General features: G+C 46.2%; 1 protein-coding gene across 1 annotated transcript in view; it reads right to left on the bottom strand.

Moving 5' to 3' along the window:
- Nucleotides 1-13418: 13418 nt before the first annotated feature.
- CDC123 (cell division cycle 123) overlaps nucleotides 13419-19557 on the bottom strand; it is a 100831-nt gene continuing 94692 nt past the window's right edge. Inside the window, exons 12-13 of the mRNA XM_075599489.1 lie at nucleotides 18439-18576; nucleotides 13419-13635 (exon numbers count right to left, since the gene is read on the bottom strand). Coding sequence (XP_075455604.1) covers nucleotides 13600-13635; nucleotides 18439-18576 — 174 coding nt within the window. The 3' untranslated portion in view covers nucleotides 13419-13599. The remainder of the gene's footprint in view (nucleotides 13636-18438; nucleotides 18577-19557) is intronic.

The raw sequence follows: 19557 nt of genomic DNA, 5'->3' as shown, positions 1-19557 counted from the left end.
TGTGCGGGTCCCTGTATTTCACTCCCCTCCTTCCAGCAGGGTACGTACTCAGATCGGTTCCGGATCCCTTCTGTAGAGCTCACGTGAACTAGGTTTGACCTGCCCTACTCCTCCGCCCGTGCTGGTATATAGCCAGTTATTTTAACACTTATTCACCCATGTTTTTTTTTATTTTTAGCGTTATTTATAGGCTTTGGTTGTCCTTTGTCCTATTGTATTTTAAACATTAAAGGTTTCATTGTCCCTTAGTGCGCCTGCCTGTCACTTGTTTTTTCTTGCTTGTGAGCTCCTTTGCAGGAGCTCACCTTTTCAGGGGGTGTGTGGAGTCCCCCAGACTGACGGCTGCAAGAGGGACTATTTACAGTGATATCCCCAGCGCGGAGCGACACTTCTGCCCTTGTGTTCCTGTAATGAACCCTACCCCACGGAAGAGTGGCCCTTCCAGTCCGATAAGGGGGAAGAACTCTCTTATGGGGAACCCGAACTGAATCACACCCACAGAACACCCCAAGAATGGTGGGGGTGCCTGAACTTGGTACGAACTGAAAAGACCGCTCTCTATGATGACGAATGTGACCGGCAGGAGGAAGAGCGGGAACAGCAGATCGCTGAATATTTTCGCCACCTAACGCAACTGCAAGGAAAACATGGCGGATACAGTGAAGCTGCTGAAGTTTCAAATAAAGACGGAGACCCCAGTATCCCTGATGGGACGGAGTCGTCAAAAACAAAAAGGCAGAAAAAGAAAAAAGGGTCTTCACTTACCGTGGAAGGAAAAAGACACATCTGCAGATCCCGCGGAGGAAAAGGGGGACAGAGATGCCCTGCAGCCTACAGAAAATGGAGAATTTGTCCCGCAGATGACCGAATATCCAGAGGGCCCAAGGCAGAAGTCGTGTACCCCAAAGAAGTGTCTGTCCGGTGCTAATAGTGAGAAACCCTCAACCAACCATACCAGGGAAGCGGAGCCGGAACCAATGAGTGACGATCCCTTGACCAGCCCTGAAGATGCCCTGAAAATTGCCAGGCGTGACTGTGATCTGCTCCGGGAACAATTGAAACTGAAGAAAGATGATTACGCAGAGCTACGGAAAAATAACATGAAGCTACAGAAGACTGTGCTCACGATGTACTCTTTGGCCAGGACAGCATTGGACGATCTCAAGACTGAGCTAGATGCTGCAAACACTACTAATACCACCATGGTGGAAAAGCAGAGCCAATCTGATAAAATGATGGCTAAGCTGAAGCAGAAGTATGAGGAGGCACGGAAGGAGATTAGTCTTTCAGCAAGAGGTTCACACTCTTCGCGTACAACTGAATGCCTCATCAACAGTGTCGGGACAGAGGTGAACTTATCCCAGAAGGAGGTTCATACACTCCGCACAGCACTGGATGCCGCACACCACGAGATCGGCAGCTGCCACACAAAACTGGAAGTCTCCAAAAAGGAACTTCACAGTCTCGCTGAGGAGCTGGACAATTCTAAAGAAACTATTGTCAATCTTAATACAGATCTCAAAGTCTCTCAGAAGGAGCTTCAGACACTCAACCTAAAGAAGGAAATCTCATGCCAGGAGACAGTCAGGGCCTCATGCAGAGAGCATAGAATTTTCAAATTGGCGAATTTCATAAAAAGTAGCTTTTTTGGAGAGTTTTATTCTACATATGCAGAAAAGTGCGAATTCTGCTATGTTTAACATGGATGCGTGTGGCGAGTTTGAATGGAAAAGATGCGCGCTTCAGAAATGTAAAAAAAAAGAATCGCGGCTTTTTTTTCCCCTTTGCTATAGGCGGCGAGCGCCATCTTATTGCCAATATTTCCTGGCGCGGCTAAAATGAGAAAATCGCGCCATTTCCCTGGCGCGAACAGCCGCTACATGCCGTTCGTACCTCTCTGCATTCGGAGAGTTTTAAAAATGGCGAGATGGAGGTTCTCGCCAGCCGCGAGGCGAGTTTTAGCAATAAAAAAAACAAAATGGCGCGTTTTTCGTAACTCGCCATTTTATGCCGGTTTCTGCGCGAAATTGTACAAAAAATGGCGAATTTTGAAATAACGATGCTCTCTGCATGAGGCCCTCAGTCTCCAAGCAGAGGTGCTAAAATGGAAGGCGGACACAAGGAGGCCCTGAATAGTACAGAGACTGAAAAAAGAGAAAATTTAAGATTAAAAAAAGAAATTCTGAGTTGACTGACCACGTCAATGGAAAGAATGAAAAGCTGCACGAGCTTGAAAAAATAAAGAAACTGTTGGAAGATGAGAAGATTGAAGCAGAGCACCGACTGCAGAACCAACTGCAAGGTCTGCATACGCACCTCCAGAATGCAGAGGAGAAGCAGCGAACTCTGCAGGAAGAAAATATGCAGGCTGCTAATGACATACAAGTGCTGCAGGAACGCCTGGTTACCCAGTGTGTCCTCGCAAAGCAGCATGATAAACTGAAGGCTACCCTGACCATCACCAAAGCATCGCTAGAGGCTAAGCTTAGAGGCCAGGTGACTCGGTACAAGAGGGAGCATAAAAAGGTCCAGAAACTAAGACGAGTATCCGGGGCCCAAGCGAAGAAGAAGTTCACAGTGCTCCACAAAATAATGAATGATAGGTGGAAGCAAGCTCAGAGAAAGCACAGGGAAGAAATAAAGACCCTGAAAGGAGAATGGCAGGATACACTCAAGAAACAGAGTGAGACTCTGTAGACCAGTAACTTACAGATGCCTCCAATACGGAAAAAGGTATTGGCTCTGCCCAAGCATCGGTATCCCACAGTAACTAATACCCGTGAGGACAAGGGTACAGTGAGAGTTGGGGACACCACTCACCTTCAAAACAAGATTATGAAGTTTGAGCCACCTAAGAAAGCACTAGTCAAACCTGCAGCCGCCCAACAGGGTTAGAGGTAGGAGTGCAGAATCAAAGCCAGGAGAATCCTTAGCTGAGGAAGCAGAAAAGATAGGACATTCTCTGGAAATAGAGCTGGAATCACAACTCAATCCCAAAGAAGCTGAACTGGCAACTACATTGAATGGGAAAAGTGCAGGAAGACAGCTTCAAGAACTGAGGGCTCAGGGGGCTGTTCTTGGGCGCTCTTGTGATACCATGAAGTGGATATTTGGTGCTAAAGTGGAGTACATGGGAAAGATGGCGAAAGAAAGCGATTTGCATAAACGCTCTGCAACTGTCGCCATACAGTCTGTCTACAAAAAGAGGAGCGCCCGATACAGGGGAAAGCTCATGACCAGTAGAAAGACTGGACTTGGAAAAGGTTCTCCTTGAGCGACTGAGGACTGCGGATCTCAAGCACCTTCTAGAGGAGACACTACTAAACTGGAGGAAGGGCTCCAATCCCATCGGGACTGAGGGTTCTCCTCCTCCATCCACTCTCATTCAAGTCATTGAGATATCTCGAATGAGAGTGGAAGGATGGGCTTTGGCCGTGGCAAGCCCGAGCTTCCCACAAACAGGGGAGGTATGTAACAGGGGATTTGTCCCTGTTCAAAAAGGTGCCTATAATCCAGCTGTGTGGTGGTTAACTGCTGGTAGTCAATTGGTCAGCACCACCTGGCTGATTAGAGGTTGGTTAGAAAAGCCTGCATTTGAGACAGGAAGAGAGATTCCTTAGTCCACAACTGGGCTGACCAAGGAAACAGACAGAGCAGAGGTTCCTGAGTCTCACAGATGAGACTGATAAAGGGATCACAGATGTCTGGAGCTCACAAGACTTCTACATCTGAATGCTGAGATAACCTGAGGAAAAGGCAGCAACCCAGGAAAGAAAGAAGCCTTCCCCCTACAACTACGAGACAGATAAGACTTTTCTTATAAGACTGATTATCTATGTCTGTCAATATATATATATATATATATATATATATATATATATATATATATATATATATATATATATATATATATTTTTTTTTTGGGCTGGTGAATCGCTGGACTACAAGTGTAAATATACTCCAACGTGGACCAGATTTTGTGTGTGGATTTTCACATGTTTGCTGTGTTTAAAGCAACAGGCGCAATAAAGCCTTATTTAATTTCACCTTAAAACCAGTCTCCATTGCGTACCTCTGCACACATCTCTTACAGGGGCTATGTATTGTGTGGGTATTGTTGGTGGGGTATGTATTGTGTGGGTATTGTTGGGGGGTGGGGACAGCCGTCTGTCCAATAGGAACGCTCCATCTCCTGCTCCAGTCTTGTGGTTCCCCTGCGGCTCACACAGACACTGTTTACCTGCTCCAGTGCTGTGGAAGTGATTCCTGCAGCTCCCCCGCCGGCAGAAGACACCTCCGATGCTGCCACCGCCACAGGACTGCTGCTTGTCTTCGAAAAGGTAAGTAATAAGATTATTTCCAGCTGCCCTGACATTACCCGGCGCCGAGCCCACTTCTCAATTGCCGGGTCCGGGTCGCTGGAAATGTGCTGGGTACCGGGTAATTCCGGGTACTCGGTACAGCACTAATGTGTAGAGCTGCTGTGTTGTGTGTGTGTGTGTGTGTGTGTGTGTGTGTGTGTGTAGAGGTGTAGAGATGCTGTGTTGTGTGTGTTGAGCTGCTGTGTTGTGTATGTTGAGCTGCTGTGTTGTGTGTGTGTAGAGGTGCTGTGTTGTGTGGTGTGTGTCAGCAGTTTGAGTGTGTAGATCTGCTGTGTTGTGTGTTGAGCTGCTGTTTGTGTGTGTGTGTACGTACACAGAGGGGGCGGCAGTGTATATAGATATCCGCAGTGTAAGCGTATATAGAGGTGGTTTCATGTATTTACCATTTTATTTTAATAAAAAAATCTATATAGTGTGTATTGTTAGGGAGTGTGTATTGTATGGGTATTGTTGGGGGTATGTATTGTGTGGGTGTTGGGGGTGTATATTGTTTGGGTATTGCGGGGGGGTGTATTGTGTGGGTATGTATTGTGTGGGTATTGTTGGGGAGTGTGTATGGTGTTGGTGTGTATTGTTGGGTGGGGGGTAAAGTGAGTAAGTGGGGAGGCTGAACACAAGTGGAATGGCAGCAATAAGTGTGCCTATGTCTAGTGGCCCCGCTCCGCTCCTTTTACACTGTTTTTATCTGGCATAACAATATTATATGGAGGACAGCACTATGAATGATGATCCAAATATGTTTCACACACAAGCAATAATTTAGCATTATCAGTGCACAACGGAACAGTGTTTGATCGGTGGATACATTGGAGTAATATTGATGTAACATTGCAGGTGGTTACACTACAATTAGATCATGTGTTTTGATCTTTCTGACCTTTGACTAAGGATTTACAGTAGTCATCATTGTATTTTGATTCATGTATGTTGTCGGATATTATCTAGAGGTTACACATGTATTAACTTGGGAAATGGCCAGTACCATGTGTCTTTTTTTTAATTACCATATGGATTTTATAGTTGGGGGTTAAGTTGTGTACTCAATACATTTGATTTCTTATATTTGAGCCTATACAGTATCTCAATCTGATACTTGTGTGTGTTTGTTTATTAACCCTACAGGCTTAATCCCTGTTTGTTAGGACAAGGGGAACCCTATATATCTTCTTGTGTTCTAGTTTATTTCGTCCATTTTTTTTGTTTTGGGGTTTTTGGGTTATAGCACGGCAAAAATGTATTTGGTTTGTACCCCTTAGGATTGACCTTGAGCACCTTATGGTGTGGGTATATTGTTTACTACTCCATCCTTGTTTTTTTAAATGTTATTTTAATATATGTGTAGCCATGTATAAAAATGGCATACAGTTCTTTCTCATGCTGGCAGTAAAACCTGGTAAGTATGCAGGATTGCCAGCATCAATCATGGAGGTTTGCCCTCACACCCTGGTGAGGTGTCATATGTACACAAGGGGAGTGGCAACATGCTCTGTGTCCACTGTTAGTGACACAAGGGGTGTGGCTGTTTTCTGAGTCTATATAAGACACAGAACTGTCTAAAGTTAGAGGCTGTTGAAGCAGGAGTTGCAGAATGGTTCAGTAGTTCTATACAGTTCAGGAGGTCTGCAGCAGTTAGGCTGTCAGAGTCATCTACACTGTGTTCAGGGACCTGACACAGGTGGGGATCTCCTGGGGAGAGGTGACCCAACTCCATTGGGAGGGAAGGACCTTCTGAAAGGATGTACAGCAGTGGAATGAGCGCCTAGGGAAGACCGCTGTGAGGGGCAGTCTGCCTTTGGTGATAATAAAGATGCCCTTATTCACCGAAACCCTCATGTGTGAGTGTGGAGTTACTCAGCAGAGGAAGGCACCAAGAAGGAGTTCCTCATCAGATACATCCCCCTGCGGCCGCAGAGATCCTGATGAGGTGGAGGCGCTGCATCAGATGTGAGTAGGACTCTAAGCACACTACCTCAGATGCCTGTCAGGCTGATATCCCAATACCATACAAGCGGGAGACTCAGGAGTCCTGTAATCCAGCAGGTGCACCACAACATACATACATGTAATGGGGACCAGGTAGACCACAGGGGCCAATGTGAGATTGGGTGGATCCAGAAAAACCGTTACATTAATGGAGGCGCTGCTGAGATACCTATCAACAGGACAGGCTTTTGCTAGGCACACTAGGAAACAGGGAGCGTGTATGCTGCCAGTCAGTGCTGTGTTTGTGTTAGGAATGTGAGCACACAGCGCCACAGGCGGATGTCGTTGTGGAGAAAGAGGTTCCGGTGGGGAGCCCAACCCAAGATGGCGACGGTGAGTCCCGCGAGATTGATGACGTCACATCCAGCGGACACAGCGGAGCGGGATGGAAGATGGCCGCCTCTGTGCGACCGCCGTGCTTTACCGGGTCGCCTGGGTCCGGGAAGAGCTGGCAGGCCCTGCGGAAGCCTGGGAATTGGGAGACGGGTGAACCGCAATGCCAGTCTGATGGTACCGGTCAAGGTAGCGAAAAGTTGCGGGTCGTAGCCCCGCGTCTGCCGACAGTGTTTCCCTATGCCCAACTCCCGGCCCTAGTTAAGACACCTGTCCCTGTCACTTCCTCATCTGGGTCCAAGTCTAGCCAAGGGTTGTCTGGGGAATCACGGGCCACTTCTGAAGAACGGACTGGGGATAACTTGGACTGGGGTGACTGTTTTACCTCCGATGATGGGTCGGGATGGGGAAGGTGTATGCGGAAGGTATCATCATGTCCTAGTGAATGTACCAGTTTGATTAGTGTCACAAGTAGGCCTAAACGGTTGGGGTCAAATTCTAGGTCGACAGGCACGTCAGGGATATCGTCTGGGGGAGAGCCAGAAGATAGTGAGGGTACGGTGGGGGTACCAGAGAGCGTTAGGGAGAGAGAGACCCGGTGGTGGGCACCGAAGTTCGAGGGGTATGAGGTCTGGTTGGACCGCACCAGGTTCATCTTGAGGAGAGAAGGGATTGTAGATTCCTGGTGGAGTAGGGGAGTTCACGGAAGAGGAACGGTTGGAGGAGCTCAGGTTGAGATGGCATGATATACACTCAGGAGTAGTGGATCCCAAGGGGACAGCCATATTTAGGGACCCCGTTGAACCAGACGAGCCATTATCATGGGTACTGCCAGGCAGGGCAGGCAACAAGAAATTGATTAGAACCAGTAGGGCTGAGAGGGCGATAGTCACAAAGTACAAAAAGTCTCATGGGTTGCAGTACCCTTATGTGCCAGAGCCCTTGATGCAGGAAATCGAGGATGGGAGAGATGCATGTCTGAGGGAGACCATTGAAGACTACATTATTGAGTTTGAAGCAGGGGAGCCTGGTTCAATTCCTGGTTTTGGCTTCTTGTGACCTTGGGCATGTCACTTTATCTCCCTGTGCCTCAGGCACCAAAATCATAGATTGATAATTCTACGGGGCAGGGACCTGTGCCTGCAAAATGTCTCTGTAAAGCGTTATGTAAACCTAGCAGCGCTATACAAGAACAAACAATTATTATTATTACACAGTACCTGGCATCTTTGCTAGTAAAAAAAAAAAAAAAAATCAGTGTATGAGCATTTTTCTGTGCAAAATCCTGTTTTGTTTTGCATCGATTTTACTGCGGGGAGAGTAATAATTGGCCTCTCTTCCAAGAAAACAAATGACCTAGAAAGTCCATTAGGACAGAACTGCAGCTTTGTGGTTGAGGCAAACACTGCTGCTATTGGAGATTGTACAGGTCATTACAAGACAGCGTTCTTTTTGCTATTAAAATAAGTTGCCACTTCAAGAAATTGGAACGCAGCAATGCACTGCCTGCAAAAACCATTCAGTAGTTATTCCAGCGCTGCTCTGTCCTTCGGTAAACAGTCTAATAAAGCAACGAAAAGTGCAAAAGAGCAAGCAATAATATGTTTATTTTGAATGTAACAAATGTAACACCTTTCCCCCCCCCCCCAATCGCAGATAGGGACCATGTGGGGAAATCTACACTCGTGTTACCAGGTGTGGTGCGTTACCTGATAGGCTCACAGAAGGTCTGAACCTCCGCCACTGGGAGCCTGGGGTTACCTGATCATTCGTTGAACACAGCGCCTCCACCTGTAAGGGTTCCCACCTGAGTGGGATGGTCCTCTTACAGGAACCACAATAATAAAACACGCACACAGTGTATGCTAACAACTGTTTACTATTGTAACTGATAATAACTTCGGTACCTGTACCACACAGAATAATGCATATAGCCATACACATAGAAGTGCACTGGGTGCACCCATCAACATAAGTATTCCCCAAAGTACCTTATGTCCAAACCCCACCCACGTGTGTTGGAGATAGCGCTATCCCTTGACGTGTTGGTGCACTCTTTATAGATACCTGCCCGGGGCTCCAGCCCGCGGGTACCGCTATACAACTGGTATGGATCCGCCTGATCCGACGTGATGTCCTCCTACGCGTGGGGTGAATTCCAGCGTGGATAATATCACCGCAGCTCCGCACCGTCTGTACCTTGACGGGGCTCCGCCTGTAGCCGGCAGGCCGCAGTCACTGCTTGGCGTGGCCTCCACGAAGATAGTCTCTATGTAACTGAGAGGTCTGAGCCCAGACCCAGCAATCAGGCTGCGCGACACTGAGGGTGTCCTAACTTAACCAAATAGCTAAAGGGGCAGATCTCCTTACGTAGGGCCTGTCCCTGAAGCAACCACAAACTGGGGAATGGTAACTTATCTGGGGCCTCTGGGGGGTAACTAGGCCTAGTGCTAGGGGCTACTGCTCCCTGCACACACACCCTAACTCACCCAGCTCCCACTGACGTTCCTCGCAAGCCCGCGAAATGTATCTCTTTGCTCTTGCCGAGAATCCTGGCCTCTTATTGGCCACTATGAGGCACCTGGTGCCTGTCTCCCTAGGCCTCATAAGGGGTATGTACAAGAAAAAGGCTGCAGGAAGTTTGAGGATATCATTCAATTAAATTAAGTGAACGAAAACAAGTAAAATAAATCTACTTACACTTTTATTTTAGTGCATACATAATTGCAGCAAATCCATAACAAAACTGTGATGACACGGATCTCAAAATACATGGTATTGGTTTAGCAAATGCTAACCCATTTCATTTGAGATAATATAAGCAGCTAAGCTCCAAGATATCAATATATATTATTAAAAAACAGTAGTACCCACCAAAATCAAGTATTTATAAAAGTGTTTACCTTATGGTATATGAACCAGTGCTTCCCAACATTTTTTGGTTAAGGAACCCTGTAATATTGTGAGATCAGATGCATTGTAAGGAACCCCAACCCTCTGTAATAGCGCGTCTGAGATCAGATGCATTGTAAATTCTTCTGTATTTTGTACAATTGAAAAAATGAAACACACAAGTAATCACAAGGATTACATAAAGCTCCCAATAGTAGCACTCGTGATAGATAACACTATAGGTAAAGGTGTTATTACAATGGAAGCCAAAAATAGCCTAATCCTACAGTGGGGTCAGCCGCAAAAGGTCAAACTCAACAAAAATAATAAAGTTTTATTAAACAATTAAAAACCCGACGAAACACCATAAAAATGCATAGTCCCCAAAAGTGTATGGTGGTGAGAGGAATAGGCAGTGTCGTACCTATAGTGTTATCTATCATGAGTGCTACTATTGGGAGCTTTATGTAATCCTTGTGATTACTTGTGTGTTTCACGTTGCCTTCTCTCTCCTAAGCACCAGGTAGCTTACGTTTATGTGTATTTTGTGGCTGTTTTGTTTGGTGAGCGACGTGTTCTCGGTGTGTTTAGTCAATTTTAAAAATGACCTGAAAGTTGCACTGAACCCCTTCGGGATGTCTGCAAAACCCGAAACTTCCTAGGAACCCGTTGACAAACTCTGCTCTGGAGCTGACCAGCAGCACTCAAAGCTCTGGCTACCCCCTATTGCTGAGATACCTTTAATTTAATGTTTGCCAGTACTTGCAAGATAAAACAAAGATGGCTGCGGGGTCACCCAATCATAAGCTGCAATGTCATCTCACAATGATGATTGGCTGCCAGTGAGAGGCAGACTCCAGTGGCCATATTGTTTCTCGTAGACAAGAATTCTTGGAAGGAAATGTCAAAATGTAAAAAAAAATTAGGAACTAGGGAGGTCCCTGTAGTTTGGGACGCTGCAGTTCAGCGACGGGCACTCCTTGTTTCACATAAGGTCAAAATATATGTAACACCTTTTTCCCCCTCTCACGGGAGATCTGCCGGTTACGCGTGCTATGGTGCTGTGTAGCTCACCTGTTGTAGGCCAAGAGCCTGAGTCTCCGCAGTGGTAGAGGGAATAGCAGCGGGACTGGAGGGTGATTCTTCAGTGCAGCGCCTCCATCCTGCAGGGTAACCGCCGGGGCGGTAGGTAGTATTCTCTGCAAGAATTCCCTTTCCCAATAACGATATGGAGACATGGAACCGTTCCCCATTTATTTCGCGGGGCCAGGTACCCGATCCCATTTCTTGCAAGAGAGGTACTTCTCACACGGCCATCATATTACATCTTCCCTCGCATCTTGCATCTCGGTCATTCCCTGACTAGGCCTGAGGCTAGTCACCACCCCCTCACCACTGACGGGGTTATGCAGAAAACGCCTCACTCACTGGGGACCAGGCTACATCCTTGAATCGTCTTAATACATTTGGGTTAGGAGCCTCTTATATACCTGGGGAGGGGTTAGTGACCCTGCACCAAACTGGACAAGTGTTTAGAGGTGGTCTCAGTGTCACACCATACCAAGTGTGACCCCTTAACACTCCCCCCACCTCCCCAGGCATGACGTTCCCAACTGCCATCCAGCCTGCACCTGGTTATGGCAACAATATTATCAATGTGCCACATCCTGGCCAATATAAATATATATATATGTATATTATGTTTAAGTTCTAGTAAGTGCAGGCAGTGTCAGGGTTAAATCTCTCCACATGGCCAGGATGTGGGCCCATTGGCACACTGATAATAACACTAAGTATTGTTAAAGTAGCATATTTAAGAAAAAAATATATACATTTTTTTCTTAAATATGCTACTTTAACAATACTTAGTGTTTGTACTTTGACAATTCTACAAAATCAGATATTAACACTTTTGCAAAGTGATTATTTTTGAACCCTTAAAAAAAGGATGGATCCCCTTAAAAATATATTGTGACGATGCAGAAACCTAGCTTTCTTATGCTATGCCCATAAAAATACTATTGCTGTGGCAGGGCAGTTTTTTTTAAAGCTATGCTGTCTTTCTATACTATATACAATTATACCAGTGTATAATAAGATTGCAATAACCCTCTGAAATAATAAATCACAAATTATCTCTGGTAACCTCCCAATGAACCCGAAGGATCTAAAGTGCCCAGGAGTTCATCAACAACAGCTCTACATCCACAGCCAGGCAATTGGAGGGTAATAAGGTCATGAAGGCTGCATTCGTATGTCTGAAGGGTCATACAGTACATGCTGTGGTTCGTAACAATGGAGCAAAATGTCATATTACAGCTTTAATGTTCTTTATTTTGTATCGAGTTCCCCAAGTTGTTAATAGTTTGTTTTTTGTAGCACATACTGAGAAAAACAAATGTTGGCCTGTGTGATGCTGCTTAACTCACAGTTTCTTGGGTTTATACCACTGGGCTGAGCCGAGAAAGCACAGGTTTTCAGGCTATCCCTGCTTCAGCACAGGTGGCTCAGTGAGCCACCTGTGCTGAAGCAGGGATAGCCTGAAAACCTGACCTGTTGGTGGCCCTTGAGGACTGGAGTTAGCCACCTCAGCTCTAAACGGTTTATGTGAAGAGAGCGCAGTTGTACAAGGAGTAACGGCTCTTTATAAAAAACATATGTTTTTATTTCCCCTTTTCTCTCTTAATTTGAAAAAAATGTTTGACTGCCCTTAGGTACAATGAATGGGTTAATAAATACGACCAACATAAAAAAAAAAAGGATTCATGTGCTCGTTTCTTTTTTCCTTTACGTCACAAGATGTTTACTGCGACCACACTTTTCCTGGGAAACTCACCATTCTGCCACACGGACTGCGTAGGCTAATAAAAACGTTTCAGTGAATATCCAAAAACAGGCAGAGTTATTCTCAAGTGAAACGTTTGGCAGCCCAGGCAATTAAATGTGTAGTTGTAGCATTTCTATTAAGAATTATCAGTTAAAAAAATTTTTTTACACAAATTCAAGACTGATCGAGGGAAAAGTTGCATGGGGACCAATATAAAGAATTGGCAACTAACTCTAGGCTGGAATAAATGTGAAAAATCATATTTACAATTTATTGAAGAAATGTGTTGCGATGCTTCGCCTTTATCCAGGCACAACATTGGAAATTATTTTCACTAATTCTGCACAATTAAATCACCCTGGTGTAACTAATTATTTTATAAATATGTTGTGTGTTTATATACATATGTCACTATATAGATACGATTTATTTGTAGCTAAAACATGGCAAAAAAAAAAAAATCTGAAGCTGACGATATATATTCTTACAGATACAGTTACTATTTAGAACCATCACTAATTATTTATTGCACCTATATAAAATCAATTGGGTTTATTGAAGAGCCCCACAGGTTGACGATTCCAAATACAATGAATGATTTTGTACTGGTCTGAATACCATCACGGCCTAGCTCACTCCCACTCACTTAATGTATACAAAACATGAACATTTAGGAGGGGTTACATAAGCATTTCCAATCACATGTTGTTTTGATTACAGCATACTAGGGGACAATATATTGAGCCTTAGTTAATTTTGTTGTCACCATCACTTTTTTTGTTTAAAGTCCTTTTTGTGGCTGCATGGGGTAGATGTGTGGTTTGCGGTGTGCTGGGGCAGTTGGACAACCAAAATGCATTCGGGACACTGCCGCCAGCACAAGTAACTCGCATGGCTAAGTGTAGTGGTGCTCAACTCCAGCCCTCAAGACCACCCAACAGGTGAGGTTTTAAGGATATCCCTGCTTGAGCACAGGTGACTCTATCAATGGCTCAGTCTTCGACTGAGCCATTGATAGAGCCACCTGTGCTCAAGCAGGGATATCCTTAAAACCTGACCGGTTGGGTGGTCTTGAGGACAGTAACACAGCACCCCTGACTTAGTGACATGCAAGGAATCAGGAAGGAGGAGGGGTCTCAGCAGTCCCAGCAGAAGGAAAGAAACACACAATCCCTGGTTCGTCTACTCATCCGAATCCTCTTCTTGCTGATTCCGTTTCTGCCGTGAGAAGAAAAGACAAGGAAACATCCGTGTAATTTAATGTACGTGATTGCAGTTTGCATTACTTGGTGCATCGTGCTGGACGCAGCAAGTTGCCTTGTTCTCCCTCCGTGCGACGCCCCGAATGGGAATACAAAGTACAGTATGCTTGAAAAGGCAACTTTCTGATAGGTCTTCAGACACACACAGGCTGTTTCCATACTAAACCATGGAACATAATAATAAAAATGTTTGATCTGTTTAATGTATTCTTTGCTTCCAACATACAATAAACAACATTTTACAGCTGCATCTCATTGGATGCTCAAACTTAAAACGATGAAACAAAGCAAAAGTAAATCACAAAAGGACCCGGCTGAAGCTGAGCTAGAAGGGATTTAGCTTTTTTACAAAATTTACAATGGTCATTTTTTCTTTTTACATTTCCCATAACGACATAAAATGACACTATTTCTCCCGGCTTTAAGACTAGTATAGAATGGCAGTAAACGTCATGGAAATGTGCACTCAAATATTTGTCCCATTCCAACATACTGCAGCTATATTGCAGACACATATATTGTGTCACTTTTTGTTTCCCGTTCATTATATTCACTGAACAATTTAGTATGTTCTTTTATGCAATGGCAGAGGTGGAACTTTTCCCTTAATGGTGAGCTGCATTGGTACGGGTCGGTACTGAATGTGAAGTTCCAGGATGTGCATCAGGCAGGACGCACAGTACAGGACCAGGCGACTGAGGTTATTTGCCGATACTTGGGCGGGGCCACCTCATTGTTTGTACTTTAATGCTGAGGTCCGTAGGGAAGACAAAAGTAATTGCTTCTGAGAAAGCAGTGGAGGTCACCTTTCCATGATAAGGCCGAGACACTCATTCTCCATTTCCCATCTTTTATTGATAGTTCAGAGACTATTTATCCGTGTTGCAAATCAACAACCCCATACTGACGTTAAACAAAGATGACTTTAGCAAAGGCAACGCAGGGGCTAAAGGAATAGAAACCAACCTATTACTCCCTAAAGCAGGGGTGGGGAACTTTTTTTCTGCCAAGGGCCATTTTGATATTTATAAAATCATTCGAGGGCCATCCAAAATTATCAACTTAAAAATTAGCCTGCTATATTTGGTCAAACATTTAATGAACTCACCACTAATGTGATGGCTGGAGCTGGTTCTCTTTGGGTGACTGACTGACTCTTGGGTGGTGGGTGACTACAGTATGACTGACTGTGGGTTGGTTTTTGTGCACACGCAAATGCGCACGCACACACGCACACGCACACGCACACACACACACACACACAGAAATCGGGCAGGGGGTAGGGAAATCAGACTCTCAGACCCACTCTCTCTCAGACTCTCAGACCCACTCTCTCTCAGACTCTCAGACCCACTCTCTTGCTCAGACTCTCAGACCCACTCTCAGACCCACTCTCAGACTGTCAGACCCACTCTCAGACTGTCAGACCCACTCTCCGACACACGCACACTCTCTCTCCGACACACGCACACTCTCTCTCAGACACACGCACACTCTCTCAGACACACGCACACTCTCTCTCAGACACACGCACACTCTCTCTCAGACACACGCACACACTCTCTCAGACACACGCACACTCTCTCTCAGACACACGCACACTCTCTCTCAGACACACGCACACTCTCTCTCAGACACACGCACACTCTCTGTCGCAGACACACACTCTCTGTCGCAGACACACACTCTCTCTCGCAGACACACTCTCTCTCGCAGACACACACTCTCTCGCAGACACACACTCTCTCGCAGACACACACACTCTCTCGCAGACACACACACTCTCTCGCAGACACACACACTCTCTCGCAGACACACACACTCTCTCTCAGACACACACACTCTCGCAGACACACACACTCTCGCAGACACACACACTCTCTCGCAGACACACACACTCTCTCGCAGACACACACACACTCTCTCAGACACACACACACTCTCTCAGACACACACACTCTCTCTGACACACACACACTCTCTCAGACACACACACACTCTATCAGACACACACACTCTCTCTCAGACACACACACTCTCTCTCAGACACACACACTCTCTCTCAGACACACACACACTCTCTCTCTCTCAGACACACACTCTCTCTCTCTCTCTCAGACACACACTCTCTCTCTCAGACACACACACACTCTCTCTCTCAGACACACACACACTCTCTCTCTCTCAGACACACACACTCTCTCTCTCTCAGACACACACACACACTCTCTCTCAGCCACACACACACACTCTCTCTCTCTCAGACACACACACACTCTCTCTCTCAGACACACACTCTCTGACACACACTCTCTCTCAGACACACACTCTCTGACACACACTCTCTCTCAGACACACACTCTCTCTCAGACACACACTCTCTCTCAGACACACACTCTCTCTCAGACACACACTCTCTCTCAGACACACACTCTCTCTCAGACACACACTCTCTCTCAGACACACACTCTCTCTCTCAGACACACACTCTCTCTCTCAGACACACACTCTCTCTCTCAGACACACACTCTCTCTCTCAGACACACTCTCTCTCTCTCAGACACACTCTCTCTCAGACACACTGACACACACACTCTCTCTGACACACACTCTCTCTGACACACGCACACACACACACTCTCTCTCTCTCTCTCTCTCTCTCTCTCAGACACACACAGGGGGAGGGAAATCTGATCAGGGGGGGATCGGAGCAGGTGCCCTCCGCAACTGCTACCCGGTGTGGGGAGGAGGGCCGTGTAAGTGCGCAAGGGGGGGGGGGAATCTGAGCAGGGTGAGCAGGGGGGGATCGGAGCAGGTGCCCTCCTCCGCAACTGCTACCCGGTGTGGGGAGGAGGGCCGAGTAAGTGCACGGCGTGGGGGCGGAGCAGGGGGGGGGATCGGAGCAGGTACCCTCCACAACTGCTGCCCGGTGTGGGGAGGAGGAGGAGAGGCGGTAGTGAGGTGTCTCTCCCACCACAGACTCGTTTTTCTATCCCCCAAGCCTCTTATACCCCCTCCCCCCAAGCCTCTTATACCTCCTCCCCCCCATCCCCCACTCCTCTTATACCCTCTACCCCCCGGAGCGCTGCTTACCCGCGCCGCCCTGGTGATATTCAGGTCCTTAATCACCTCAGGCGGCTGCTGCCACACACAGACAGTGACACACAAACACAGTGACCGTGACACAGACAGTGACACACACTCACACAGTGACACACACACACAGACAGTGAGACACACAGAGACACACACAGAGACAGTGACACACACACACACAGAGACAGTGACAGTGAGATACACAGAGACAGTCACACACACAGTGCCAGACACACACAGTGACAGTGCCAGTGCCAGACACACAGTGACAGTGCCAGACACACAGTGACAGTGCCAGACACACACACACAGTGACATTGACACACACACACACACAAACACACACACAATAAGCCCACCTCTGCAAACACACACAAAAATAAGGCCTCTCCCCCCTTGGGGTGGGTAAGGTGTCTGGGAGGGGGTCTAAGGGGGCATGTGGGTTACCTGGGGCCCGTGGATGGGCTGCTGGAGCTGCATAGGTAGCCAGTGCAGCTGAGAGACTGGCAGGCCCGCGGAGCCTAAAGGGAGGGACAGAGGGGTGGAGCCTAAAGGGAGGGACAGAGGGGCGGAGCCTAAGGAGCCGGCATTACTGGAGGAGAGAAGGGAGGGGAGCAGTGCTGTAGGAAGAGGCGGGCCAAAAAAAAAATCTTGGCAGAGTGACAACAGGGGCAGCCAATCAGGAAAGGGGGAGGTTTAAAAATATATATATATATATATATATATATATATATATACTTATATATATATAATTAATATATAATTTTAAACCATTCTTGCAGGCTTGCTTCCCGGGGGCCAGACCAAATGATTTTGCGGGCCTTACACGGCCCGCGGGCCGGACGTTCCCCACCCCTGCCCTAAAGTATCACTCACAGATCTGAGACCTCGCTCCATCCCTAAAAATCAGAATGTACTCTCTCTCCAGGGGAAGATCTGCAGCAGGGGCAGCCAACACAAGCCCCCAAGAGCTACCAACAGGTCAGATTTTCAAGATATCCCTGCTTCCGCACAGGTGGTGCAGTCTTCGAGATTGAGCCACCTGTGCTGAAGCAGGGATATCCTGAAAACTTGAACTGTTGGGGGGGTCTTGAGGACTGGAGTTGGCCATCCCTGATCAAAAGTGCGAAGGAGTGGCTCAGTGAGTAAAGACACAGAACAATGAGTTTGGGGAGTCTGGTTCAAACCCCGGTGTCAGCTCCTTGTGACCTTGGGCAAGTCACTTTATCTCTGTGCCTGGATAAGGGCGCTATATAAAAAATGTAAATAAATACTCCATGTATTATTCCATTACAGGGCTCTTCAACTATTTCTCCAAAGGGGACAGATCAGAATAACATGTAGAAGTAGATGGGCCACAAGTATATTGTAATGGGTTTTCAGATACAATTAAAGACTACAGTTCAACATTTTCCATGCATCTACCATATATATTTTCCCTACAATAATGTAGACATGAGTTTAAGTGTGAAACACTGCACTTAGCTACCTAGGGCACTTGTATGAAACTAGCAGGAGCAGCGAGTCCAAGCATCGCATCAAGACCCTTTGCGGGTTGCATTTGGCCCCGACGCCAGTCAGAGAGCCCGGTCTAATTATGAACTGGTTGAACTGTACTCAACAAGAAAGGTTCTGAAAATATATAGTAATTATTATTACTCACCAGTTTAAGGAAGTCGATAAATTTGTGGGCATCTTCTCCAGTAGAAAGATCCACAAAATCCTTTGGCAATCGGTAACTTAAGCAAGGACTGGGCTGCACGGTGACTTCACTGGTTGTACAACGGAACGCGGGACAATCCTGGCAAAACAGGCTACGTTTTAGTTCCGACGTTTCTTTTTAAGGAACCAAGCGTTCCCCTGCTTAGATAATTATAAATTATCGGAGACTTATTCCTTTCAGTTTGGCTTAAGTCACATTGTGTAATCCCACCCATATGTTTAACAAATTCAGAGCTGGAAGAAATACATTGACACTGACTAAGTTATATGGTGTATCTATCAGAAAACACGATTATCACTAGAGATAATAAGCTGCTGCTTATTCCAATTCCGCGCCTGTGAGGACTTATAACTGACCCCAGAACACCAAGAAAAACCACTGCTTTAGGCAGAGGAGTTTATTACTGCATCACAAATCACCATGGCACATGTGGTAAGAGTATATATACTGGGGCCAGGGCGGCCAACGCCAATCCTCAAGTGCAACCAACAGGTCCGGTTTTCAGGATATCCTTGCTTCAGCACAGGTTGGTGGCTCAGTCTTTGACTGAGCCTCCGATTGAGCCATCTGTGCTGAAGCTGGGATATCCTGAAAACCTGACCTGTTGGTGGCCCTTGAGGACTGGAGTTGGACACCCCTGCACTGGGACAACATCAAGCTTCAAAAATCAGAATAGCAGCCATGTATTGCGGGCTGATCTATGGACAGCATGCTCTTATTTTCAGGGAGTTGGGCAAATGTTCTGAACATTACATGCTATTTGTTGTGAATGCTTTGCAATGCTACATATTTATAAACCCCATTTATTGCAGGCAGTGACTGACAAATCCTGCACAATCCCATTCAGTGCCAAAGTGGTTAATTAAGCAATGAGCATTTTACTAAATACATTTAAAAAAAATCTAAATGGGTTATACAAAAAAAAAAAAGGTAATATAGAAAGAACTCTCTCAGGAGCAAAATGAAAGCAATTTTGGGGAAAAGTTCAATTTTAATTGCCGATTAGGACAAGATATCACCCATTTCACATCATGTTTTTGAGATCAACTGATGACAGAG

The sequence above is a fragment of the Ascaphus truei genome, chromosome 5, assembly GCF_040206685.1.
Source record: "Ascaphus truei isolate aAscTru1 chromosome 5, aAscTru1.hap1, whole genome shotgun sequence".
Classification (NCBI taxonomy): Eukaryota; Metazoa; Chordata; class Amphibia; order Anura; family Ascaphidae; genus Ascaphus; species Ascaphus truei.
Note: the sequence above shows the minus strand (reverse complement) of the source record. Positions and strands in the feature narration are given on the sequence as shown.